The sequence below is a fragment of the Arvicola amphibius genome, chromosome 4, assembly GCF_903992535.2.
Source record: "Arvicola amphibius chromosome 4, mArvAmp1.2, whole genome shotgun sequence".
NCBI classification, from domain to species: domain Eukaryota; kingdom Metazoa; phylum Chordata; class Mammalia; order Rodentia; family Cricetidae; genus Arvicola; species Arvicola amphibius.
The window spans coordinates 143,993,354-144,019,891 of record NC_052050.1 but is presented as its reverse complement, the minus strand read 5'-3'; the positions used below and the strand labels follow the sequence as shown (position 1 = coordinate 144,019,891).

General features: G+C 49.1%; 1 protein-coding gene across 1 annotated transcript; it reads left to right on the top strand.

The window, feature by feature from the left end:
* Positions 1-9,844: 9,844 nt before the first annotated feature.
* On the top strand, positions 9,845-25,678 carry Eif4ebp1 (eukaryotic translation initiation factor 4E binding protein 1). The gene is made up of 3 exons (XM_038329107.2): positions 9,845-10,050; positions 23,468-23,644; positions 25,058-25,678. The coding sequence occupies exons 1-3, from the start codon at positions 9,909-9,911 to the stop codon at positions 25,087-25,089; spliced, it is 351 nt and encodes a 116-aa protein (XP_038185035.1). The 5' UTR covers positions 9,845-9,908; the 3' UTR covers positions 25,090-25,678.
* The last annotated feature ends 860 nt before the right edge of the window (positions 25,679-26,538 follow it).

Here is a 26,538-nt window from a genome sequence, read left to right as displayed (position 1 = left end):
GCTTACTTACAGAAATGAGAACTATTTACATATTTTTCATTTATTCAAATATGCTAATGACTGCCTTCTCCTTCCCCCTTACTATTGTATATAGAAGTTTTTTTTCTTTTCTTTTTTTTTTTTTTTTGGAAAAGAACACAAACTGTCTTTTTTTTTCGTTTTACACACCAATCCCACTCCTTCCTCTCCTTCCATTCTCTCCACCTAACCACATCATCCCCCCATCCACTCCTCAGAGAGGGTGAGGCACATTGCTTTGAGGAAGGTCCAAGACCCTCCCTACTATGTCTCGGCTGAGCAAGGTATTCATCCAAAGAGAATGGGTTCTAAAAAGCCAGCACAAGCACTAGGGATAAAGCCTGGTGCCACTGCCAGTGGCCTTGCAGTCTGCCCCAACTATACAACTGTTACCCACATTCAGAGGGTCTAGTTTGGTCCTATGCTGGTTCCTTCCCTGTCTGGCTGGAGTTGGTGAGCTCCTATTAGCTCAGGTAGACTGTTTCTGTGGGTGTCCCCATCATGGTCTTGACCTCTTTGCTTATATTCTCACTCCCCCCACTCTTCAACTGGACTTTGGGGGCTCAGCCTAGTGTTCTGCTGCGGGTCTCTGCCTCGGTTTCCATCAGTTAATAGAAGGTTCTATGGTGACATTTATGATATTCATTAATCTGACTATAAGGCAAGGCCAGTGCAGTCACCCTCTCATCATTGCTTAGGGTCTTACTTAGGAGGGGTCATCCTTGTGGATTTCTGGGAATTTCTCGAGCGCCAGGTTTCTTGCTAACCCCATAATGGCTCCCTCAATGAAAATATCTCTTTTTTCCCCTCTCATCTCTGTCCTTCCTGTCTTGAGTGAAATCCAGGCTTTAATTCACTGTTTTATGCAGTGGTGTCTTGAGGCCTCCATGCAGGGACAACTCCTGGCACATGCCTGTCCTGTGTTCATACCTCTGCCAATCTATGGTTCTTTCCATGTCTTACTCATACCCGGTGGTGAGACCAGTGGCTGGGGGATAGCCCCCACTTTCCTTTGGTGTGTCACTCGCTGCAGTGTCAGGGAGTGGTCTGCAACAGTTTTGTTTCTTTCCTTGCTACCTAGAAGGTAGCACAAGCCCAAGCTTGCTGGGCTACAGTTTACTTAGAACCGGACAGATTGGCTTGATATGACCCCAGCTCGAGTGTGCATGGCCTTGAGCTGAACCGTTCATCAGATCCCCAGACCCCTGTCCACCAGGCTTGGTGGTGCATGCCTGTAGTCCCATAGCAGAGGCAAGCAGATCTCTGTGAGTTCAAGGCCAGCCTAGACTACAAAACGAGTTCCTGGACAGTCAGGGTAACACAGATAAACCCTGTCTTAAAAAAAAATCAACCAGCCAACCAAACAAAAAACCCCACCAAACAAAACAATACAACAAAATAAAAAACCCAAAATACAAAAAAAAAAGACTCCTAGATCTCAGTCCCCTTCCTCAGCAAAGCTGAGCTTGCAGCCTGCAAAGCAAGGTGAGCCACCTCCTATCCTGCTTCTCTTATTTGAATCCTGTTGCATTTAGGGAGCTTCGGGGATGATCAGTCAGGCCCAGACATGGACCACAGACACAAGCAGGGCAGGACAGTATGGCGATACCTACTGTGGGTTCTGAAGAAAAGAAACCCATAGGGACATATTTCCAGAGCAGCAAGCTTGGGGGGCAACAACTTACAGAGTCAGGCTTTACCTGGAGAACTCCACAGAGTGCCCTGGGAGCAGCTAAGTCCAGGCTGCCTTTTCCCTCTGCTTCTTCCCCTTTGTGGGTTTTCCTCCACCACACCTTCCTTTTCATGTTCAGCTACTCCTCTGTACCATGACGTGTGGGTTCAGTGCTGGGTTTCTCCAGCTTTCTCAGTGTTTTCTCGGTCGCCCTCCTTGCCTAGGGGCTGTTTCTAGTTTCTCTGAGTTCAGGAGAGATATTCGTTGATGATTTTCCTTTCAGTGCTGAGTCGATCCTGTTTGGTATGGTAGTGGTCTTATAGAATGACGAACTGGAAGATATCCTTGTGTACTAGAGGAGCTGCACAAAACTGCTGTCTATTTTTCTTTGCCTATTCGATAGAATTCTCCAGAATTCTCCAGTGTAAAGGTGTGGTGGCTCACACCTGTAACCCTGGGACTTAGGAACAGAAGGAAGAGGATTACTGCAGGTCTGAGTTCAGCTTGCTTCCCATGTGGGTTTCAGGCCAGCCAGGACTCTGGAGTGAGTTCCTGTCCTGTATCAAAACAGAACAGACAGAATTTTCCGGCAGAATCATCAGGGCTGCGTGTTTTCCCTTTGGGGAGAGTATCTTATTTTTAATCATAGCTGCCTTGTCCAGCAACTCTCAAAAAGACTGTGACCAAGTGACAGGTTTCATACTGCCATATTTATCGGATCCCGCAACCCTCTTCACGTGGGAGGTAGGAGGTAGGGAGGCTTGTGGGTGGGGTCCAAGGTCACAGACTCCTTATCAGGAGGAGCCGATTGTGTTCAGGTTCCTCGGTCTAGCTTTCTTTGCTCCTGATGTACCTGCTAGTGGCTTAAGAAGAGACCTCCTGTAGTTTGACAGACAGTTGTCTCCATGTCCCCGCCCACTTGTCAGAAATAAGATGCTTGCCCTTGTATAATAACTTCTTAGGAAGATTCCCCCGAGTCCTTTCTAAACCAAAGTGAAACCAGGAAGGGCAGAGAAGGCAAAGGCAGAGCTACTAACTCAGTGTCACCAGGCAGGAGGATGCAGCTTTGGCAACCAGATCTGCCAAGGAAGAGGCAAACTTAAGGCTGATGAGCCTGACGGCTGGGTGCTGAGAGGAGAAAGTAATCCAAAGGATAACAGGAAGTTAGACACCTTTTCAACTGGTCAGTTTAAGACTTTAATGCCTTTATTTTATTTATTATTTGATTAAGTTCTTTTTTTTTATGTGTATGTGGGCTTTGCCTACATGTATGCTTGTGCAACTATGTGTGTGTCTTGAAGGCCAGCAGAGAGTGTTGGATTCCCTGCAATGACTTCAGGATGGTTGTGAGCCATGCTGAGGGTCCTGGGAACTGCACACCATGAACACTGAGGAGGCGGGAAGATCAGGAGGTCCTGATAATCCACTCTGCTTCATAATGAGTTCAAGGATAGCCTAGGTCTATTTGGGACAGAGGTTAAAGAAAGCAAACTGCAGAGTAAGCAGGAAGGCACTAGAGGGCGCCCTGGTCCAGGAGGTGAGGGACTATAAAGCATAGCTGGGGCATCACTCCTTTGATGGTGGCCTCTTGGGTTCCTCTTGCATTTCTCACGCTCTCCTCCACCGCCGTCGAGGCTTCAGAGAAGCGATTTCCAGCCAAGCCCCTTCCCACCACACCCCAGGCCTTTTTTTCTTTTTATTTGATTGATGCACAGGCTTTCTCATGTGTAATGGCTAACCTCTGACCCAGGACTTATAGAGACCGACCAGGCTATCTTCTAGTAGGACAAGGGCCCCAGGACACTTATGCATGTATAAATGTCTCCTTTTGCTTTATTTTATGCCTCAGATAAAAGGGATGTCTGAGCTTGGGCAGCTGTCCAGGCCCGAGAACCGGAAGACAGGATTCTGTGTAGCTTTTTTTTTTTTTTTTTTTTTTTTGGTTTTTTCGAGACTCTTGTAGACCAGGCTGGCCTCGAACTCAGAGATCCACCTGCCTCTGTCCCCCGAGTGCTGGGATTAAAGGCGTGCGCCACTACCGCCCGGCTCTGCATAGCTTTTTATAGTCCCTCTAAGTCCACTGTGGCCCCATGCAGGCTATTGCTTCACACAGGCAACCCCAGTTTTGCCAAAGTGATTTGTGAAGTCCACAGACATAGGTAGTGGATTTGAACCCATGACCTTTCTGTCTATAAACTCGTGGAATTAACACTTTACCATCAGTTTGGAGATCGGTGTCATTACCAACAGTGTTGGTTCTGTTAGATGATAAGAAGCTGGAAGGATGTATGTATGCTGGGATTCTATGTAAGTCAGACATGAAGGGAAGATGGGGCAGTCACATTGAAGCCGTACCAGGGTCCTGGGCAGAGGACCAGAGAAGGGTCCCATTCTAGGCTCTGTAGATCTGAATGTTCAAATCCACGTCTTCAAGACTTAAATCCCAATGTTGAGAGGTATGACCTTCGGAGAGTAATAGACTGTGAAGGTCAAAAGGGCGTTCTACTGGGGGATTAGTGTCTTTACAAGATGACAAAGAGGCACTAGAGCTTGCATCCTCTGTCGGCTGAGGGAGAGCCCAGCAGCAATGGTCAGCCAGAGAGCCTTCAGTGGGAACCAAGCTGGCTGGTATCTTCACCAGGGACATTCCAGTCTCCAGACTGAGGAAAAATCAACATCTGGTGTTCAAACTCCTGCTGTGGTGTTTTGTCCTAGTAACACAATCTCGCTAAAGCTGTTCCTTCGCTCACTGCTGCTTTCTTTGCTGTTCTCTGGGGGTCGCTTTTACTCCACGCTAAAACCCACGCTCAAGCCTGTTGTGGTGATTCATGCCTGTAACCCCAGCACTCAGGAGGAAGATCAGGAGTTCGAGATCAACTTCAGTTGTACTGCAAGTTCAAGGCCAGTCGGTGGGCTCCATGAGATCCCATCTCAAGTAACCAAAACAACAAAACCCACTCCTGGCTAAATATAGCCCCTATTTCACAGGTTCCTTAGCTATCATCCAGCGCTTCATAATTTAGAACTCACCAGAGTGGTGGTGAAGTTTTTATCTTCATACTAAGTATAAAGATATTTGAACTTGAGTTTTGGGCATAGGCAGATGAACCCACATCCTAAACTTACATCTCATTTTCCTTATGTGTGAACCGAGGGTGATGCTGACTTAAATGGTTGTAGTGCCACTGGAAGGCTTGGTCAGCGTGAAGAGTCTTCCACAGTGCGGGCGCAGCAAAGGTGCCTTTCTTTCCTCTGCCACACGTGGTGCCATTATGCCAAAGTCACACTTATAGCTTGCCCCATGTTGAAAGAGAAGGCAGAGAGAAACTAATTTGGTTCTCAGTGGCAGTGGCAACCTCAAAAGGGATTCCCATCCACCTAAGGTAGGAGCTGTGAGAGCCACGGTGAGTGAAGGCATGCTCCCTGCCCCTAAGAAGAGCTCTGTGATGTCACGAAATCCATGTTTGTCTCTCTTAAACTCTGGGAATAATAAATTTGGTTTTTGTATGTAAGATCACTCACTATTGGCTTGATTAAGATACCTTTCTACCATAGATTAGGACAGCCCTAAATCCTCACCAGAGAAGCTTTTTTTTTTTTTTTTTGTGGTGGTTGGTTGATTTTTTTGTAGGAATGGTCAGTGGGCAGAGGATAGGAGATTGTAGCCCAGGTGTGGAAGTACACTTTTTTTTCTTTTTGGTTTTTTGAGACAGGGTTTTTCTGTGTAACAGCCCTAGCTGTCTTGGAACTTGCTCTGTAGATCAGGCTGGCCTTGAACTCACAGAAATATGCCTGCCTCTGTCTCCCCAGTGCTGGGATTAATGGCGTGGGCCACCACCACCCACGAGGTACACATTTTTAATTCCAGCCTCCAAGAGCAGAAGCAGGTAGATCTTTATGTGTTCAAGGCCAACATGGTCTACAAAGTGAGTTCCAGGTTAGCCAAGGCTGCATAGGGAGACCTTGTCTCAACAAGAACAGCAACGAAAAGACAGACAGACAGACAGACAGTCAGACAGACAGACAGATGAAAGAGATTGCAGAGTGTTTGGCCCCTAAGTGGGGCCAAGTATCATACCTGTCTCCCCTAAGGCTCAGGGATCATCATGGAGCTCAGAGGGTGGAAAGACTGAAAGAACCAGAGATAGGGACCACTGCTGGGAAGGAGCATCTTCTGGGCATAACAGGTCTATGCACACACAGGTAGTACTCTGGTGGTGGTGGGGGATTAAAAAAGAATATAGAAATTTGGGAGAGCAAGCAGTGGTGGGGACGTGCGAGGATTTGGGGGGAGGAACTATTGGTGGGTTTGATTAAAAGCATGTTTTATGCCTATATAAATAAAAGAAATACTATTAGCTCAGTCGGGGGCTGTCCCTATTTAGGATGGGGTCATTCCAAAGACTCAGACGTGATCAGAAGGCTGAGATTTCCAGGGTCACCTTCAACTTGCAGAGAAGGGATAATGGCTAGAGATTTGCTTGATTGTCAATGGCCCACACTGTATTCCATCATGCCTAGGCCTCCAGAACCTCCCAAAAGGACTGAAGGGAGGGTAAGGAGAATCGTGAGAGCAGAACAAGTGCCTGGAAGGTGGCATGCCTAGATGCTGTGTGACATCCTGAGGAAATGTGAGCATCCATTCCCAAACAGCAGGCCGAAGAACGATTCCACCTACAGCTAACGTGACAAAGCAGTGGATTTCTTCAGGTGACTTCCAGGAGGAGGAATGACTCAAAGGCAAGTGTGTCATGGAAAAGCCCATCCCAGGATGACGATGACCCATGAAGGTTCCACCCCTTGAGCTCCTTGAAGACCTTGCAGGCTGCTCTACCAGAGACTGCCCTCTCCCAAGCAACTAGGTACTGCTTAGGTAACCTTGGGGGAAGGGCTGCCTTTGTCTTGTGACTTTCTTAAGTTCTTACTCTTTTGAGAGACTTCCTGAGTCCATTAAGTTTAATTTACTTGCTGAGTTAGATGTGCCTCTCTTCTCCCTCCAACAGAGACTGCTTCAACTGGAGGCAAAGTGTTACACAAGACCAGAAAGCTGGAAACATTTCTCCATGCCGGCCCTGTGTGTCTTCCAGTTAGGCTGCTCACTGCAGAACGTTCTTTATGATAAACCAGGGAGTATAACTGAGGCTCTCATCTGTGTTCTAAAAACTGCTGTGGTGAATTACTCAAGCCAGAGGAGCAGAGTTGTGGAAATTCAACTGAAAACCAGCACTTCAAAACACACAGGACACAGTCTCCTCTTGTGACAGGAATCTGAAATCTGGGATGACAACCCCAAATTGGTGGGTCTGACCCTGTCTCTGGGGAGGCCGTGTCAGAAAAGATCCTGGAGAGTCTGTGCAGTAGGACTGCTTTACTCTTGTGAGAAATTCTCACTTCCACATCAGCAGTGAGAAGTGTTGGCTTGACTGTGTCTGTGAGGGGGTCTTTCTCCCACAATTTCCCTTTCAGACAGGGTCATATGGCCCAGACTGCACCTGAACTGTGTTATGCAGCCCAGGATGACCTTAAACTCCCGATATTCCTGCTCCAACCTCTGGAGTACTGGGAGAACCCATGTCGGCCACCATGCCCAGCCTCTTACATCCACTAAAACTTCTTTTACACCGAATTATTTTGTGTGTATGCATATGGGTGTATGTAAACACATGTTATGGTGCTCGTGTAGAGGGGAGAGGGTGTTTTGTGGGGATTCCTTCTCTCCCTTCCACCATGTGGGTTCTAGGGATGGAATTCAGGTCGTTAGATTTGGCAACAAGTACTTTTATCTGAGTGGCCATCTCAATCCCTCTATCCTTTTATATTTAATTAAAAGACACGATATGAATCAGTTCCTGCTCTGAAAGAGGCAGAAATCACCACAGGCAGAGGGGTCTGCAAGAAACCGAATTCAGCAGGGAATTTGTAAAAGGCTATGAAACGGCTATGCTCAGTCAGTGTCCTTGGGTCACCAGGCCCAGGAGGGAAGCTTACTGAGGACTGGAGAGCTACTTAAGGGAACCACCAAGGCTGGGATACGGCCCTTACGTCAGACCTAGCGCCCTCTTAGCTGGCAATCGTCTTTACCTCCTGAACGTACCCAAGTGCCTTATTGTTACGGGTGGCTGTCTTGGCCAATGTTTTATTGCTGTCCAGAGACCTCATGACCACAGCAACTCTTATAAAAGAAAGCATTTAATTGAGGCTGGCTTACTGTTTCAGAGGTTCAGTCCATTGTTGTGGTGGGGAGCATGGCGGCGCACAGGCAGACAGGGTACTGGAGTAGTTGAGAGTTCTATATCTGGATGCACAGGCAGCAGGAAGGGACGGAGACACTGGGCCTGACTTAGGCTTCTGAAATCTCAAAGCTCACCCCGTGACGTATTTCCTCAAACGAGGCTGTAACTACTCTGACAAGGCCACACCTCCTAATCCTTCTTTAAGTAGTGTTGCTCCCTGTACTAATCGTTCAAATATAGGAGCCTGTGGGGCTATTCTTATTCAAACAGCCACAGTTCCTTTGTGCAAGGAACTATAGGGCTTCTGATAAAGATCCAAGAGGTCCCAAGCTTAGAGATCACCAGTCTTTAAGTTCCTTTGTAGCCTACTCCCTTCCTCCCTATTCCTTTTTAAAACGGAGACGGGGTCTTATCTATAGACCCATAACTGAGGGTGGCCTTGAACGGCTGATCTTCCTAGTTCCACTTCCTGAGTACTGGATTTACAAGCTTACAAAGTGTCACTGCATCCAGTTCTTATGCGATACTTGTGATTTAACCCAGAACTTAGTACATGCCAGGTAAGTTGTCTCCCAACTAATTGTGCTGCATGCCAAGTCCTCCTCCCCGCTTATTTCTCTCTTTCACTTTTTGAGATAGGGTCTCACATTGTCCGGCCCAGGCTATGCCTCAAAACTCACTGTAACCAAGCCTGGCCTCAACTTTGAGATAATACTCTCCTTTCAGAAATCCCAGTGTTAGGACTATGTGAGCTACCATGCCCAGCTCTAGCTTTCTTGTTTGAGACAGGATCTTGCTGTGTGGCCAGAGGCTAGAACCCTTCTGACTAAGCGTCCCAGTTGCTGGGACGAGTGTGTGGCACCATACCCAGATTGAATGCCGAGCTTTATAAGTAGGCCCTCCCTGGAATCGTAGTTCGGGGAAATCTAGGGCCTTCAGGTCAACAAGCAAGGCAAAAGCAAAACTCTTCTCAAAATGCACCTCCCAAAGGGAGGAAGGTGGCCCGGCGTGCTCTCAATTGTGGAGAGAGACAGGCTAGCCTGGACCCAGTGAAGACTGGCATGCATTCAACAGGCATTTACTCATCAGCTGTGTGTTCTTGTGCAAACCCTGTCCTTTTCTGAACTTCAGTTTTCTGCTATTTGTGGCTGTTATTGATTGCTTGCTTTGTAACCTGGACTGTGCCGTCACTCGTGATCCTCCTAGGGCTTCAGCCTCTCCAGGGCTGGGATTTTGGACATTCCCTACCACATGGAGATTGACACGGATTCTCTATCCGGTTAGACATGACCGTCCTCCTTGACTTTTCCTTCCCTTCCCTACCAGACAAAGTGCTGGAGTAGACGCCAATTCGAGGACCGTTGGGGAAATGTCTTTGACCAACGCTAGTCCTTTCCAGCCCATCGTCTACGGAGGTTCGATCCTGCCCATTCCACAGCAGATTTATATTCGGTTCCCAGCTGGCTGGCGAGTTCCCTCTTACCCATCCACCACTCCTTTCAAGGACAGGAATGTGCATTGTTCAGCCACTGCTCTGACTCCTACCGCACAGTGAAAGCTAAAGAAACGTTAAGAGGGGCGAAGGATTAGCTCACCCTTACTTTTCTCACGGAATAACTAGTGGGGATCGAGGGATCACATCCTAATACAGAAAACGGGCCGTCTAGTGCGCTGAGAACGTTGCCACCAAATCGGAGAGCTTCTCCACGGTCACCCCTATATAGTTCTTCCCAGTGCCTCGGGAAGGAACCACGGAACACAAGGGGCCAACAGTGGGGTTGGAGAGGGCATTGGAGAGGGCAGAAGTCGCCTAGGTCAGCAGCTGGGAACCGCTTGCAGGCAGCGGGCTGAAGCAGGGTGGGGCCCGGCGGACCGCAAGTCTCAGGGGGCGTGGAACCCAGGCGGAAGGGGCGGGCCGGGCACGAGAAGGGCTGGGCCGAGGTGCGGCGGGGTTGCTGGAGGGTCGTGGGAGGCACGTCGGAGACATGTCGGGGGGAAGCAGCTGCAGCCAGACTCCCAGCCGGGCCATCCCCACTCGCCGCGTAGCCCTCGGCGACGGCGTGCAGCTCCCGCCCGGGGACTACAGCACCACCCCGGGCGGCACGCTCTTCAGCACCACCCCGGGAGGTAGGCGCGGTCCGGGGGTCCCGGGCGATCTCCGGGACCTGGAGGACACGCGGAGATCTGGAGTCGCACGTGCGACGGGGGTGGTGGCGCTCGGGGGTTTCGTAGCTGGACAGAATGGACAAGGGGCGTCGGGAAGGCAGGAGGGTCACCGTCTCGGTTGCCCGCCTTCTGGAGCGTGGTCTGGAGATCGGGCTGCAAACTGCCCGCAATAGCTTTTCCCTGGGAGAGACCGCGGAGTGCCCCCAGCACACAGATAGGCACTCTGCTAGGATCACCATGTGCTCAAGTGCGGCCTCTGTGGGTGTCAGGGCAGTTCTAGTGTGGAACGGGCTGGGGGTCTGGGTGGCCCACGGAGCAGGGGAAGGGCCTGGCGTGGAGATGAAGTTTAGTTTCTCTCCCTTGGAATTAATGATGCCTGCACGCTCACTTTTTAACCTTCCCGGGACAACCCTCGTTTGGCGTTGGACACTCGCTCCTTAATGGAGGCTGGGCGTTGAGGGCGCGCCCTGTTCCAGGAGCACGTCTGGGCCACCTGTGGCACGAAGCCGATTTACCGAGGGAGGTCTCTATGCAGGGGCCTGGCGCCGCGTCCAGGGCTGTGCAGAACAACACGTTCCTCGGGTCCTGGGGGAAGGGCACAGCGCTGAGTTCGCCCAAGCGGCGGAGGATGAGGAAGAGGAAGCTGAGTTGGCGTGGGAGGGGGCCGGCCTCCGGGAACCAGGCATTCCCAGCTTGCCCGGGAGCCCCAGTATAGGCGCTGATGAAACCTACACGCCCGTTTGCGTGATGAAATCCTCGTGGCTCGCTACTTCCCTCCCATCCTCGCGCTGCTCCCACCCACTTTGCGCTTCTCCCCTTCCTGGTCTCCTCCCCCAAGCTTCTCCTCTTACAACTTAAAAACAGGAGAGTTCCTGGCCCTACGCTGAACTTTGGGCTACTCCAGGCGGGGCCAGGCCACTTGTCTCTTTCTCAGGCAGCTGTCCCTACACCAGGGAACACAGCCAGATCCCAGTACCAAGTCACCGAGGAAGGGATCTTGGAAATGAGTGTCCCGTTTGTGCCTCTTGCTCTTAAGAACACTGCACCAAGGCCCCGCGCCTTGAACACGTGCCGTTATGCATTGTCATGGTGTGTTCCTAGACTCAGCAGAAGTAGCAACCAGGTAGAGGGGGGGAAAGTGTTCTCCCTTTCATTCAAAATGACCCAAGGAAAAGTTCTCTGCAGGCTTCTGGCCTCTGCTTACAGGAGTTCACCATCTAGTTCATTCTAGTCCATGCTCTTCACACCCATTGTCTTGCAGAATTTTGTGTTAAGCGCGAGCAGCGCAGACACTTGAGCCCTTTTATTTCTGGATGGTCCAGGTAGATGAGTAGCAATAGCCAACAGTACTGTTTGTAAGGAAGATCCACTTCTCACTGTGGACTGGGACGTATCACGGTTGGCAGACTGTGAAGTCCCCAAAAGCCGAGCTGGCTCTTGTCAGGGTTGTTTTGTGGGGTACACAGTCTGTAGCTTGAGGAAAGTCTTGCTCATTTCTGCCGTATCCAACCGGTCTGTTCTTTAGCTAAGGACACAGAGCTCCATCTGCTCTGCCTTCCAGAGTGCTGGGACTAAAGCTGTGCACCACCACATCTGGCCATCCAGGCTTCCTTACTGCCTTGGCTGTGGGCAACCTTTCGGACTATTTCTAATGGCTCTGACCTATTCTTCCTTGCAAATTCATCGGACTTTTGAATTTTCCTACATATATCAGGGGCCAGCTGGGAGACAGAGTTTAAGTTAATGGCCTTGAGGTTTGCTGTGTCCTCCGAATCTAAAGGAATATATAGCCGAGAAGCGTGAAGCAGGCTGGAGACATTGGCCTAACCATTTCACGTGTGATTGGGCTGCATTCCATTTTGAGTACTCAGGGATTCCAGTGGAAAGGGACACGCAACACCTGTCCACGTTATTTGCCTTTTCCGATCTCCAGGAGTCTGGCAAGGTAGATTCTGTCCAGGCGTGAAGTTAGGCATTCCTGAACTCAGGCTTTTTCTACCCGTCTTGGCTTGTGACTGACTCGCAGGGGTGCAGCAAGTCCCCTACAGCTGAGGTGGCTTTGAAGCAGTTGCCTCTGGAGGCAAGGACACAGCAGGTAGCCTGAGCCATCTCCCTTCCTGTGCCTCTGGTCAGGTGGTCATTAACCCCTTGCTGACTGACCCAATGGTCTGCAGTAGGTACCCAGAGAACCTACATTTCTGAAGGGAGTGTCCTACATTAATACTTGAATCTGAGAGTCTTTGAGATGGTCAACAATCCCATAAACCGACTCTTGTGAATTCCCAGAATGGATGTTTGACCTCTAACCTACAGAAGTTGTTGGGGGTGCTTGTACCTAGTAGTGTCCGGGTGAGGTTAATCAGGCAAGTGGGTAGGGTGGCAGATGGTGATGACATTGTTTTGTTAAGCCAACAAAAATGGTGCATGCGAAAATAGTGGCACATGCCTTTAATCCCAGCACTTGGGAGGCAGAGGCAGGTGCGGCTCTGTGAGTTTGAAGCCAGCCTGGTCTACATAGTGAGTTCCAGGTCAGTGTGTGTGTCTGTCTGTGTCAGTGTGTCTGTGTCTGGGAGCTGACCTTGAAGTGACTGCCAACTGTTAGCTGTGGTAGTGCTGGGAAGAGGGGGAGGGGACTTAGCACTATGATGCTGGTGTCTCCATGTCCCGAGGTTTTAGTCACCGAGAGGGGAGAAGTTCCTGTTGAGGACTGAGGGCAGAATGAGGGAGCTGGACTATAGAGGCAGTGAAGGAGGTAGAAGAATGGTCCTAATCTCGTTTCCATTGGAGCTTGAAAGTGTTGGAAGCATTATACATTAGGTTCCAGAACATACTACTCAATTGAGCGGGTCGGGTAGAGCACTCCAAACTCCCCTTGAACTCTGTTGTTTTTTAAGAGGCTCAAGAGGCCTAGGTCTGGACTAGGAAGATCGTCTGACTTGGGGGGTAGCATGGCTAGCTAGTCAGAAGAGTTAGCTGAAGTAGGATTCAAACATGGAGCTGAGGAGAGGGCTCGGGTTAAAAAGTGCTTGCTGCTCTTGGGGAGGACTGCCCTTCAGCACCTACAGGGTGCTGCTGGACCCCTGACCACCATGATTCGAGCTTGAGGGGTGCCCTCTTCTGGCTTTCACAGGAGTCTCCCCCCCAATAAAAAATAAAAACTTGGAGGGTTGTATGTGAACTTGGTGACGGTGTGGCTGCCAACTATGTGTGAGGCTTTAAGTTCTGTGTCTAGCATCACACGGAAGGAAGGGAGGAGGGATGCGGGGAATGAATATTAAGTGTAAGACAGAATGGATATGTTGGGAGTGAGGGGAGCTGGATGTTGGTCACAGACTTTCAGTTATGAGTGCCGTAAATTCCAGAGATGTAGTCATCCGTGACTATAATTAACCCTGCAGTGTTTACTAGAAATTAGCTAAGAGCAACCTTAGCAATACCCTTATTTACACAAGCACACACATCCGTGACATATGCTCATTTAATTGTGGGATTTATTTCATGTTTCCTAGTGTAAGATCATTTTGTATACTTTGACTGGGTCTCCCTCCTACCTTCCTTCCTTGGCTGACCTCAAACTGTTGATTCTCCTGCCTCAGGCTCCTGAGGGCTGAGATTTTTTAGGCACATGCCATCCACCTTGAATGTATGTCATTTTTATTTGCTGGTTGAGTTGAATAATTCAGTACAGCTCATGGGGGACACGATTCTAAAAATCAAAGGCCTATCTCTAGAATGAAGGGACTTGATAGGTCCCCCAACCCTCCAGCTCTGTAACCCATCGTAATTCTACTTTGTAGTTTTGTAGAACTTGCCTGATATCCAAAAGAGAACTCTTCTCCCTAATAAATGACAGTCTAATTAGGTGAGCCTCTAGATTTTATACATTATACATTAGTGGCCTTCAGAGGTTGCATTTTTTCCCCAATATCCTCCCAAAGCGGCAGATGTTCATTATTTGAAAGATGAGTTTGTTTCTCCCCCATTATAACGGCAAAAGTTGTTACCGGTTTTGGTGAAGGAAGTCAGGTAAGGGTGGGGCTGTTTTAATTTCATTTATTGGTGTAAAATACTAAAACGTTTTTTGCAGATGCACCTTTATTTGATGTTCACGAGAATGAGTTAGAAGGGAATAGCAATAACGAAAAGGATTGCTTGGGGTGACAGGTTTTTTTCCTCTTAATGTTTATTTGTGTATATGAATCCCTATATATTTAGGCAAACAAAAAACATCCGTTACTCTCTGGAGTGATTCTCAAGGCCAGCTGTCTTTCTCTGAGTGAATTATAGCCGCAGGACTGTTGACAGGCTTGTTCCCTGGGTTAGACCGGATGTCCTAGAGTAGTCCTGATGTCCCCAGGATCTAATGCCATGTCCAGTGTTCGGAAGGTGACAAGTTGTGTTTAGGTGTGGCTTAGTGGCACAGTGCTCTCTTGGTATGTGTGATGCCCTGGGCGGGTCTTTAAACGAGAGAAAAGATGAAAGCGAAGGTAACGAGAAGCCCAGAATTTCCCTTAGGATATCTAGGTTCTTTCCCCTCAGCCCTGGGTTTCCACTCGGTCTCCAGGATGGAGGTGGCTGTACTGGGCAGCCATTGACTTTTAACAAGGCGGCCCCGAACTCAATAACTTAGACAGCAGTTTACTCCTCTGGTCTGTTTGCTTCTTTTTACGGATTTTGATAGCGTTGACTCATGCTGCAGCTGTATTGCCTTGGGCTTCAAGGTCCAAGGTGGCCTTATCCACATGTGTGAGTCCTTGCTGTTGGTGGGATTGCCCTCTTGGGGCTCAAAACATTTAGTTTAGCTTGAATTTGTAAACACCTATATAATAGCAAGGCCACTTAGGACACGGTCATGGAAGCTTGTCTCGGCACATAAGAAGTATTTTTGTGTTCTTGGGGGCAGTCCAGCTTCCAAGAGGGGACAAGAGGAAAGGGGGATGACCTTTTTTATTTTGAGACAGGATTGCCTTATTGCCCCACCAGGATGGCGTCAGATTCGAGGATGACCTTAACTACTGGTCATGCCACCATTACTTCTCAAGTGTTTGAACACTGCTTCTGCCCCCCTTGCTGTCAGGTTTTAGGAACATTATTTGCAGGGCTCATACTCACTGCCCAACTCCGCACTCCCATTAAAACTCAACAGGCCTGGGTTTTCTGGGCACAAGCAATTGGCTTGTGTCAAGATGAGAATACAGGAGGTACAGTCTGTTTTAGAGCTTTGGTTTGGCAACATAGAGTGTGAAGGTTTAAAAGCGTGTTTCTTAGCTGGCTCTAGTGTCACATGCCCGTGATACCAGTGCTCAAGGAGATAGAGACAGGAGGATCAGATGTTCAAGGCCAGTGTGGGTGCTTTGAATGAGAATGGCCCCGATAGACTCATGTATTTGAATGAGTGGTCCCTAGTTGGTGGAACTGTTTGGGAAGGATTAGCAGGTGTGGTCTTGTTGGAGGAGGTGTGTCACACTGCTGGTGCTTCCAAAGCCATGCCATTCCCAGTTAGCTCTTACTGTCTCACACTAGTGGGTAAGTGTGAAAGCTCCCAGCTACCGCTCCATCCAGCACCATGCTGCCATACTTCCTGCCGTGATGACAGTCACAGACCCTAAGCCTCACATTAAATGCTTTATTTTGTAAGTTATCTTCGTCATGGTGTCTTACCACAACAATGGAAAAGTAACTAAGCCAGCCAGCCTCAGCCACATACTGAGTTGGAGGGTAGACCGGGCCACATGAGGCCCAGTCACAGAACACTCAAATGGACAAAGCAGACGTCCTACTTAAAAAAGATGTGTGTTTGGATCAGAGTAGTACCTCAGTGGAAGAACAAGTGTGTCTGAGACCCTGGGTTTAATCCCAGGCACTGAAAAAGGGAAGCTCCAGCCAGTCTCTGTTAGCTTGCTATGGCTACTGTATGAAAATCCCGCCATCGAGGTGGCGTGAGCAGCGAAACTCCTTTCCTCACAGTTGGTAACTGCAGACCTAAGGTGAGAGTAAAATTGCTTCTTTTTGAGGCCTCTCTTCTTGGCCTGCAGATGGCGCCCTTCTCTCTGACCTTCTTCCTGTCTCCCATCTGTAGGTCTCTGCCTAGATTTCCACTTCCTCCAGTGAGACCAGGTCAGGATCCACTCCAAAGGCCTCCTATTGACTCTGCTTGTAAAGACCTCCAAATGCTGTGTTCTGAGGGGCGTGCTGGGGCTTAGACTTCAACATGAGTTTGGAGGAAGACAATAAAGTCCCTAAAAGCCCCCACTCACCCCCAGTGCAGCAGCATTTGGACGTGACGGGATGGAGATGGGGAGCAGTGGGGGTGCGGGGGACTCTCGGTGACGGCTAGTGGCATCCACACTCTGCACAGGTGCATTTTGAAGTGTTCGGGGAGAGGTCAGGAAAGGGGAAGGCATTCGTCCAGCTTTAGAGTCATTTTAACCCATTCTGTTGTAAAAGTCTTTTATCCTGGTCAGAGCCTCTGAGGAAGAATGGAGGCTCTTTGCCCCTGACTGATTTCCCTCTGGTAGCTTCATTAGATATCTGACCTCTGAGAAATATTATTATTATTATTATTATTATTATTATTATTATTATTATTATTCTGTTTTGTGTGTGTGTTTTCTGGGGTTTTTTTTTTTTTGAGCCCAAGCTGGCATTGGAAAACTCACTGTGTAGGGGAGAATGGCATCATCTTGTCACACTGCTGATCCTGCATCTGCCTCCCAAATGCTGGGATGAATCATCATGCCTCACTTCCTGTCCCTTCATAGAACACTTCCCCTAGTAAGTCTTCTGCTTGTTTAAGAGACTGCTCAGCCTGAAGTAGTCCCTCCGAATGTGGGTGACAGTTGTGTGGCTTGGGCAGTGTGTGAGACAACTGACAGTGGGACCAGGATTCATCCCTAATGCACGAACTGGCTTTTTGGAGAACTGGCCCATTTCCTATGAAGGGATACCTTGGTCAGTCTAGATACAGGGGCAGGGCCTTGGTCCTGCATCAAGTGATGAGACAGACTTTGGTGACTCCCAATGGGAGGCCTTCACCCTGTCTGAGGAGTGGATGAGGGGGTAGGGTGCCGAGAAGGTGGAGGAAGTGGGAGGTGGGGAGGGAGGGAGAACTGGAATTGGTATTTACAATAAAAAAGAAAAGAGACTGCCCAGCAAGAAAGGCCCTCCCTATACATAAGCACCTCTCACCTATTTTGTATGTGTGGATGTGCTGTGGACTAATGCTTTTGTACATTGTAAAGATTTGTCACTCGTATTAGTTTAATAAAATGCTGATTGGCCAGTAGCCAGACAGGAAGTATAGGTGGGGCGACCAGACTAAGAATTCTGGGAAGAGGAAAGGCAGAGAGATGCAGTTGCCAGTCAGAGCTAGAGAAAGCAAGATGAGAATGCCACACTGAGAACAGGTACCAAGCTGTGTGGCTAAACATAGACAAGAATTGTGGGTTAATTTAAGTTGTAAGAGCTAGCTAATAATAAGCGTGAGCTAAATAGGCCAAACAGTTTATAATTAATATAAGCCTCTGTGTGTTTCTTTGAGACTGAAACTTCGTCTTTATAGATGTACAGGCAAGGAGGATAAAGGGACACAGGTGTGGTCTGCTTAGACCCAAGTGTGTCTTTAGATTTGTCTCTAGGTTGTCCAGAACTTCTGCAAATCATGCAAAACATTTGGCACTTAGGCTGCTGCTTTCTTCCTAAGCACAGGCATTGGGTGTTTTCTGCCTCTGCTAGGAAAGAGTCCCCACTCCCCAACCCTCCCCTCACACTTTCCCTGGAGAGTTGTGGTAGGAAGTCTATCCTGTACTCACCTACACCTGAAGTCTTGTGTAGGGGGAACCATGCTCCTGTTAGGGATGCTGGGGGAAGGGTGGCAGCGAGGCTCAGTTTTCAGAAGTCACATCCAGTAGCAGAATGCAGGAAACCTTAGGGGAAAGGACAAGGACTCAAAGCAAAGGTCTTGTCCAGGGAACGACTAATCTTGTTCTGGACACAGATTTAAAAACCTGTGTAAAAGCCTGGTGACCTTTAATGTTCCCAGGGTGAGAACATTGGCATAGGGGTGGCTGGCTATCTATGTGTTTTGTTTTGTTTTGTTTTTTGAGACAGAGACATTATGTATTCCAGACCAGCCTCAAACATGCTGTGTGGTGAAGGTTGGTCTTGAACTCCTGGCTCTCCTGCCCACATCTCCCAAGTGCTGGGATAATGTCCAGCCATTTATTTATTTGTTTACATATGAGATGGTGTCTCTACATAGTCCTGGCTATCTTGAAACTCACTTGTTGACTGACTTCAAACTCACAGAGATCCTCTTGCCTCTGACTCCCTAGTGCTGGGATTAGAGTATGCACCACCATGTCTGGCTTATTTTTATTTATTTTTTGGTCCCCCAGGGCTTTGTCCATGTAAGGCAGATGAGCTGTTACCCTAGCTCTTGGGAATATTGGCATTTGTGGTTTGAGGTGTGAGTTTTCTGTTATCTTCTTCCTGTGATACAGAAAGACCCAGAAATTGAGGTAGTGATTCCCAGTTTGAGCTCAGGGCTTCTGCCTCCAAGGCCCATGCGATTTGCACATTAAGGGCCCTGCCAACAACGGGTTCCTAAAAATAGATGGTGATGGTTAGTGCTTTAAATACAGCTTCATTGACCCCAGCATAGCACCCCTGGTTGACAGGTGAGAAAACCAGATCCTTGGGGAATGTCTCCTCACTTGCTTGTCCAGGAAAAGTGACATCGGTATTAAACCATGCTTGCCTTTAATAAGGACTTTATATTTTGTACATTCCTGGGATTTACGGTCCTAAAGACTGTGTCAGTCATGCTAAATTCATGATGGTTCCTATGTTCTGTATGTTGGAGAGAGATGGAGGATTCCCATTCCCACCCCACACTGCCCTGCCCTCAAGTCTGCTTCCCTTCCTTCTGCCATGTTTGCACTGTGGCCTCTAAATGGAGTCCTGTTGTGAATGGGGCTGAGCAGCTGGTGCAGCTTGTCACCTGAAATCCTTTTTATTTAGTCTTTGTGTCTTTCACGTCACGCCTCCCGATCCCATCTCTCACCCCACCCCAAAATCAAACAAAATTTAAGAGAAAACAAGGAAAAAAGAAGGAAGGGGACAATCTCGTCATGGAAGCTGCAGTGTGACACAGAGAGTCACGCAGTAAACGGTAAACCCTTTATGCGTACATGTTTACACGTAGGCGTTTATTGAAAAGAATCATTGGTCTAGTTTGAGGCCCCTGGTCTCTGCTGTACCATTGATGCTGGCCTCTCACTGGGACTCTTCCTGGACATCCTGTTGCTGCCCTGTGTCCACAGGACTGGCCCCCCCAGCCCCCCGTCCTTTGCTCCAGCAGCTCACCGATGGGGTGGGTGTTGGGGTGTGGGGCCAACACATAGTCCTGGTTCTGGGCTTGGGTAGTTGCAGGGTTGGTCAGCCCACCAGCTCTCCCCAGTCTTTGCCCACTAGGGTTGGCTTTCATTAGGCTAGTTCATTAGGCAGGGCCAGTTCTGCTCTCTTGCTCTTATGACCTCACGGTTAGCTCTCCCACCTGCCTAAGACATTAATGGGCTGGGGTGTGGGAGGGCCTCTCTCCCCCACCCATGCTGCCTCAAGACAGATCAGTGACGGGGACAGTTCTCCTGTGCTTGTAACATCGGGGTTGACTCACCCACACCTCCGCCAAGAGGATTGGCGCTCACCTTAAACCTTTATGGACAGATGATTGCCAGTGTATGTACTGGGCTCCCTTGGGTGGGCCACTGTTGTAGGCCACACCAGAGGTTGACGATATCAACAGGCCCGTTTTGAGGTCTTTGAGAGGTCAACGAGGCACAAGTAGACAAAGTGGTAGCTTGTCCAGAGTCAGTTGAGCTAGTAAATGAGACAGTTGTGTTTCAGGACTCAGAAATAAAATGTTACTCCAGGCAGTTCAACACTGAACTTTGAACGCTTACCCCAGCACCCAGTAGGCTCTGTATCCAGCTACACAGCCGACTCAGACACAACGCGTACGCTCTGTCCACCTCTACAGTTTTTTTATATGCTTTTCTCATCACTGACCAAATCCTTGACAGAAAAACTTAAAACAGAAATATTTATTTTGGCTTGTGATTTCTGAGTTCAGTCCACAGTCATTGCCCTTGGGCAGAGAACATCATGGCAGCAGCAGAGTGTGGCAGAGGCGGGTCTTTAGGGTAGACAGGTGGCAGAGAGAAGGGACGTGCTGGTGCTTTGCTGGCTTCCCAACCGTGAGGGTGGGTCTGCCCTCAGGTAATCCTCTCTTGGAGCGTCCTCACAGGCACCCCCAAAGGTGCACCTCCCCAGGGTCCAATACTAGGAGACAGGGTCTCTGTGTAGCCCTGGCTGTCCTGGAGCTTGGCCTGTAGATCATTCTGGCTTTGAACTCACAAAGATCTTTTGGCCTCATCCTCTTGAGTTCAGGAAGTGCCACCGCATCTTGTGATCAGGACTTCTTAAACCATTTTTGCTTAACCTCTTCTAGTGTGATTTTTTTTTAAATACTATCCTAGGTGTGTAGGTCTATGAAATAGATATGCAAATCAAACATTAACTGATAAAATCGTAAATTTATTTAAAGATTTTTTTGACATACATATAATTTGACTGTTTATTAAAGATGAAAACAAGTTGTTTTTTTTTTTTTTTTTTTTTTTTTTTTTTGGTTTTTCGAGTCAAGGTTTCTCTGTAGCTTTGGAGCCTGTCCTGGAGCTAGCTCTTGTAGACCAGGCTGGTCTCGAACTCGAGATCCGCCTGCCTCTGCCTCCCGAGTGCTGGGATTAAAGGCGTGCGCCACCGCCGCCCGGCTTTTTTTTTTTTTTTTTTTGAAAACAAGTTTTCATACTGAGATGACCTTGCTTACGAAGCGTGGTATCTTGGCTGAGTGTTTCCCACTGAAGGACGTAAAGTGTATTTAACGCTTTTCCGTTCCAATCTGTTCTTTGTTTTTATAGTCATCTGCGGTGCACACCGAGTTGGTACAGTTGTCTTGTGCTCTCTGAGCTGACTGATAGGCTGGCAGTAGGAGCTGGGTCATCCCTGCCCTTTCACACCCAGACAGTTTATCTTGCAGCCCTTGTCCTCCGAGGCGGCTGTCTAGATGGCCATGCCCCTGTGTCACGGGAGGGAAGAGAACAGCGAAACAAACCAGAGTGAAATTGACGCTGAACAGCTAGGGAGCGGCTAGGCTGTGAATCACTGCCAACCAAGGTCACTGTTGTTTATGCCTGTTGTAAAAGCACGCCTGCTGAGGCACACGCGGGAAGTTCAACTCTGGAAAGCTCATCCCTGGAGAGAGCTCAATTGGGAACTCCAGCTGTCTGCCTCAGCTTCCCAAGTCGGTTACTGCTGGATGTTGTTAACATCTGATTGTTTCCTGTCTGCTCCTTGTTCTTCCTTGAGAGCCTCACCTGAGGGGACCATCTGCCTCAGATGAGGTTGCTGACTCTCTGTGTTGGGAACTCCAGCTAGCTGTCTTAAAGTCCATTTCTGCTGAATGTTTGGCTGGTTTAATATTTGCCCATCTATCCATCTCTCTCACTATTTATTCTTGACTTTGGCGTACTGTGTACTTACTCACTTAAAACCAGGAGTATTTGTGTATCATTCTCCAGATGGTACAAAACCATCGTCTTGTCAAGAAAGCCATTCATTTAAATAAGTGGGGAAGATAGCAGTAGCATGTGTATGGACTAATCCTAAGCCAGAATTCATTGAATTAAAATATTATCTGTGTATGGAGAAAGGGAGGGAGTAAGAGTGTGGGTACGGGTACGGGTATGGGTGCGGGTGTGGGTGGGTGCATATCCAGCATGCATGTGGAGGTCAGAAGACAGCTTGTGGGCATTGCTTCTCCCCTGCTTTGTGCATTCCTGGTTTTGAACTCAGGTCATCAGGCTTGCTGGCAGGTAGGTGCCTTCTCGCCAACCCTTGATTTATTTTGTGTGGTACCACATTATATAATATTGTAGTTTATGACATATACTCTCTGTTAAGAAGAAACCGGATGCCACTACTGCATTCGAGAAACCAAATTTCTTTGTCATCTGCACAAGGTAGCTATAAATAGAAACGCAAAGACAGTTTTTAAATTCCAGCTGGATGCCATTGTCTGCTGGAGGCTTGGAACCTAAGACCTGAGACTTGTTGGAAAGGAAGCGTTCCGTATGTACTGTTGAGGGGTTAAAAATAGACTACACCGCCGTGGTGCTGTGTTTGAGGCCACAGGGAGCCGAGGATAAGTTCATTCCTTACCCTCACCTCGTGGGTCTCCCATTGTCTTAGTGAGGGTTTCTGTTGCTGCGAAGAGACACCATGACCATGGCAACTCTTATAAAGGAAAACATTTAATTGGGACTGGCTTTATTTCAGAGGTTTAGTCCATTATCATCATGGTGGAGAGCATGGCGGTGTGCAGGCAGGCATGGTGCGGTGCTGGAGAAGGAGCTGAGAGTTCTACATCTTGATCTGTAGGTAGCAGGAGGAGACTGTTCAGCACTGGGTGTAGCTTGAGCGTATGAGACCTCAAAGCCCGCCCCCACAGTGACACACTTTCTCCAACAGTGCCGTTCCCTATGGACCAAGCATTAAACGCATCGTGATCTTGCTCCCTTACCTTGGGAAATGCTCCTTATATGGTGAGGAGGGAGCTGTATGGGTGAAGGTGAAGGGTCCTGGACGTGGTCTACTGCTAGAGACTAGTTCACTGAGACTGGTCCTCACTGGGGAATAAGACTAACTTGTGATAGGAGCTTGGGTAGAATGGGAGCGACCTTCATATCAGCCCCCATGGAGGCGATGCAGGTCGATGTAGTGGAGGTTTTAGAGAAGGGCTCAGCCTAAGACCTTTTTGGAGTAAGTAGATCGAGTGTTTCCTATTTCTGCAAAGACTGGGCAGGGATAAGTCTCCTGCTGGGAGTGAGCCCGTCTTTCTGTTCTGGATGAGCTACCTACTGAGGTTCTGCAGGGTGGGGTGTAATGACTGACTAAAAGGCCCTCTTTTCCATGGGATCTGCTTGTCATGGGTAATTAACTGACAGGGGGAGCTGAGGGGCGATTGGGTGGAAGGATTGTAGAGATGGCATAGCATTTTCAGAACTTTGAGAAAGCAAAAGCGCATCTTGGTGGCCAGCAAACCGTCCGCGAGGGAGGGGCACCCCAAGTGGTGTTGGGGTGGGCAGTGGCCAGGTTGGCCAGGTCCCAGGGCCAGCTTTACTCCCCCTCGGTCTAGGTTGTCTAAAAGAACCTGCTGCCTCTGCTGTGGCCACACTTCCAGGAAGTGGAAAAGACAACAGGCAAGGGGCTCCGGGTGACCTTATCAATGTGTTTATTGTACCCCCCCCACCCCCACCAGGAACCAGGATCATCTATGACCGGAAGTTCCTGATGGAGTGTCGGAACTCACCTGTGGCCAAAACACCCCCGAAGGACCTGCCAGCCATTCCTGGGGTCACTAGCCCGACCAGCGATGAGCCTCCCATGCAAGTCAGCCAGAGCCACCTGCACAGCCCGGAAGATAAGCGGGCAGGCGGTGGGTGCTGGGCCTGTCTGGGCTCTGCGTTGTCTGTCTTTGGGGAATTCCAAGTTTCAGGGGAGGGGGGTGATGGTGACTGTCCACCCTCTGCGGAGGAGCGGAGGATCCGTGGGGAACCGAGGGGGTGGTGCGCCGGTGGGAAGCAGAACTCTGATTGGCACCAACTTGCCCCCTTCAAAGCTCCAAGGACCCGTGCACAGCTGCTGGTGAATGCATGAGGTAGGGTCACTAGTGAGGAACTGATGGAGAATGGCAATGGCTTTATACAGCACCCTCATCAGCCTGCCTTTCTGTGTCGCTCCTTGCCAAGCCCCAACACACATGCGCCATGCTTTGTATATGTGGAGCTGGAGACAACTTATCAAAGACATGGTGCATGTCCCCTCTAGGAACGTACATGCCTACAAGATAAGAAATAAACTCAGGTACCTCCTGGCCGGTGACTGGCCCTTCAGTGGATTATTGATGGAGACAGGCAGACAATGCCTCCTATTGTTACTGAAGCTTTGACATTTATATAGCTAGGACCTTCCTGGTTCCCCCTCCTCCCCAAAGTAATCAAAGCAGACACCCTGGCAGCCGCATGTGGGGTGTGAACATTTGTGGCAGCACGCAGAGCGACTAACTGGCCAGAGCTTCTGAGCTCTGTTATAGAAGCATGTCGTCATGACGGTGTTATGTAAGCATGCCTGCGCACCCTCAGTCTGAGGAATACCGCCGCTGACTTTCCGCTCTGAAGGCAGTACCCCAGACTCACACGGGGAGCTGCTGATACCCCCTGGCCCTGTGGGATGTGGTTCCTGATTACCCTGGTGGGAAGGGAGCTGCGTAGCAATGGGAGGGTGGATTTGACTGCCTGTAGAGAGCCGCATGGCAGGTGGTTCCCAGGCTACATGTGTTGTTCCCTGCCATGTGTTCAAGGATGGAGGGATTCTTGGTGATTGATTGCACACTGTTTTGCACCTTTATTTTTTTTACCTCCAATCAGAGATGGCAGTGAATTAAGTTAGGCTATGCCTGGAATTGTCACAACGAACTGAAAGCTGTCCTTTATCCTTGCTGGCAGGGTAAACCTACCCTCTCCTTGTTTCTGATGATTGTCTGGCTCTCAGCTCCCAAATAGCAGCCAGGTAGCCCCATATAGTGTCAGGCTGGGGGTGCATAGTTTTAGCTTTCTTTAACTGGACACAAACAAAGCTCCAGCCCATGGCCACGTATTGAAAATGGAATTTATAGACAATTCAGCGCCGTCACCTCCCTTATGAGGAAGTCTGGTTTCCTAGCCTAGTCAGCTTTACTTTGGCAGCATGCATGCCTCCATTGGACCTATGAGAATAACTCCTGGCCTCTGAGCCTGGAGGGCTTCCATTTGCCTCTTGCTTATTGGTCCTCTGTCTTTTTTCTCCACAGGTGAAGAGTCACAGTTTGAGATGGACATTTAAGGGACCAGCCATAGGACGGAGTGATGCCTCTGGGCCCCCGAGGCCCTTGGAAGGAGAGCCACAGCAGTCAGGCCTTAACACCAGGCAGATGTTGGGTGTGGGCGACCCAGTCCTGCTCCTCGCTCGGCCCCTGCTCCGCCTTCCATACCAGCACATACCTCCTTGTGCCTCTGTTGATACTGAGCTGCTACTCTAGGGGAATGATTCTTGCCCACACCCTGCATCCAGTGCCAGGAAGTGGACACAGAGGAACCCGTTAGGATGATCATCTGGCAATTCCAGCCCCAGCCTCTGGAGCACACCCACCCCTTTTCCTTAGGTTGGGGTACCTGGGAAAGCTGCCCTTTTTACTCCTTTCCCTGAGAGGAAATAAAAGCCACCTTTACCCTAGGCCCAAGGTTAGGCCCTGTCTGAACTGTTTTCAACTTGAAGCGATAACACAGTTACTCTCTGTTCCGTGCTTACTGTGAACTTTTCTTTACGTTATCTCTTATGCTTATCACTCCAGCTCTCTAGGTAAGCAGGGCAGCCTTACTGTTTACTGCTGAGATGTCTGGATGGAGATAAAATCATTCTCAACGGGACTGGGCTTGAACCCTGCTACTCTGTGATTCTTTTTTTCTTTTTTTTTTTGGTTTTTCGAGACAGGGTTTCTCTGCAGCTTTAGAGCCTGACCTGGAGCTAGCTCTTGTAGACCAGGCTGGTCTCGAACTCACAGAGATCCGCCTGCCTCTGCCTCCCGAGTGCTGGGATTAAAGGCGTGCGCCACCACCGCCCGGCTACTCTGTGATTCTTGTTTTTAGCAGCAAGTATTATTACCTTTGTCTAACTAGGTGGTCACCTTTCCCCTTGCGCCCGCGCCACTGGGGAGCCTTTGATCCACGGGCACCTTGTACTGTCAATCACCTGTTTGTATGTGCTGCCATTGGGGCATGCAGAGGAGATAATCTCTCTGCCTTACGGATTTTACTGAAGTATACCATGTACCTATTAAAAAAGGTAGCCTGAGCAGATTGTATGCGATCGGTTGTCAGTGGTCCTTGCAGGGGGAGGCTCCGAGGAAATGGTGTAGCTGGGAATGAGAATGGGAAGAAGTGGGTACTGAGTGTTTCAAAGGTCTCGGGGATCCAAGATGAGTATCACTAAGTTACTATCACTAAGTTAGTTAAGATACTAAGTTACGTTTGTGTGTGGATGTGATTTACCAGTCGCTGAAGAGGAGCAGTTTTTAGGAGTCCTGACTGCCGGACTGAGTGGTATTGCCGGGTCTCTCTCCTGCTGAGGGGAGAGTATGCCGTGTGTAGGTTCTGGGATTAGAGTGTTTTGTTACCAGCGGGTCTCAGTGGCCAGAGCTTTTGCTGGCCTTTTCTCCAGCTGATTTCCAGCAAAGGAAGCTGGAATGCGTGTGGTGGTATATGGAAGGACCCAACACTTTGGCGTGTTGACTGC

Bases quoted from the DNA above. Each gene is read 5' to 3' on its own strand.
- Eif4ebp1 (XM_038329107.2), top strand. From the start codon at position 9,909: ATGTCGGGGGGAAGCAGCTGCAGCCAGACTCCCAGCCGGGCCATCCCC. The intron at 10,051-23,467 runs GTAGGCGCGGTC...CACCCCCACCAG, and splicing joins CTTCAGCACCACCCCGGGAG to GAACCAGGATCATCTATGAC. The intron at 23,645-25,057 runs GTGGGTGCTGGG...TTTTCTCCACAG, and splicing joins GGAAGATAAGCGGGCAGGCG to GTGAAGAGTCACAGTTTGAG.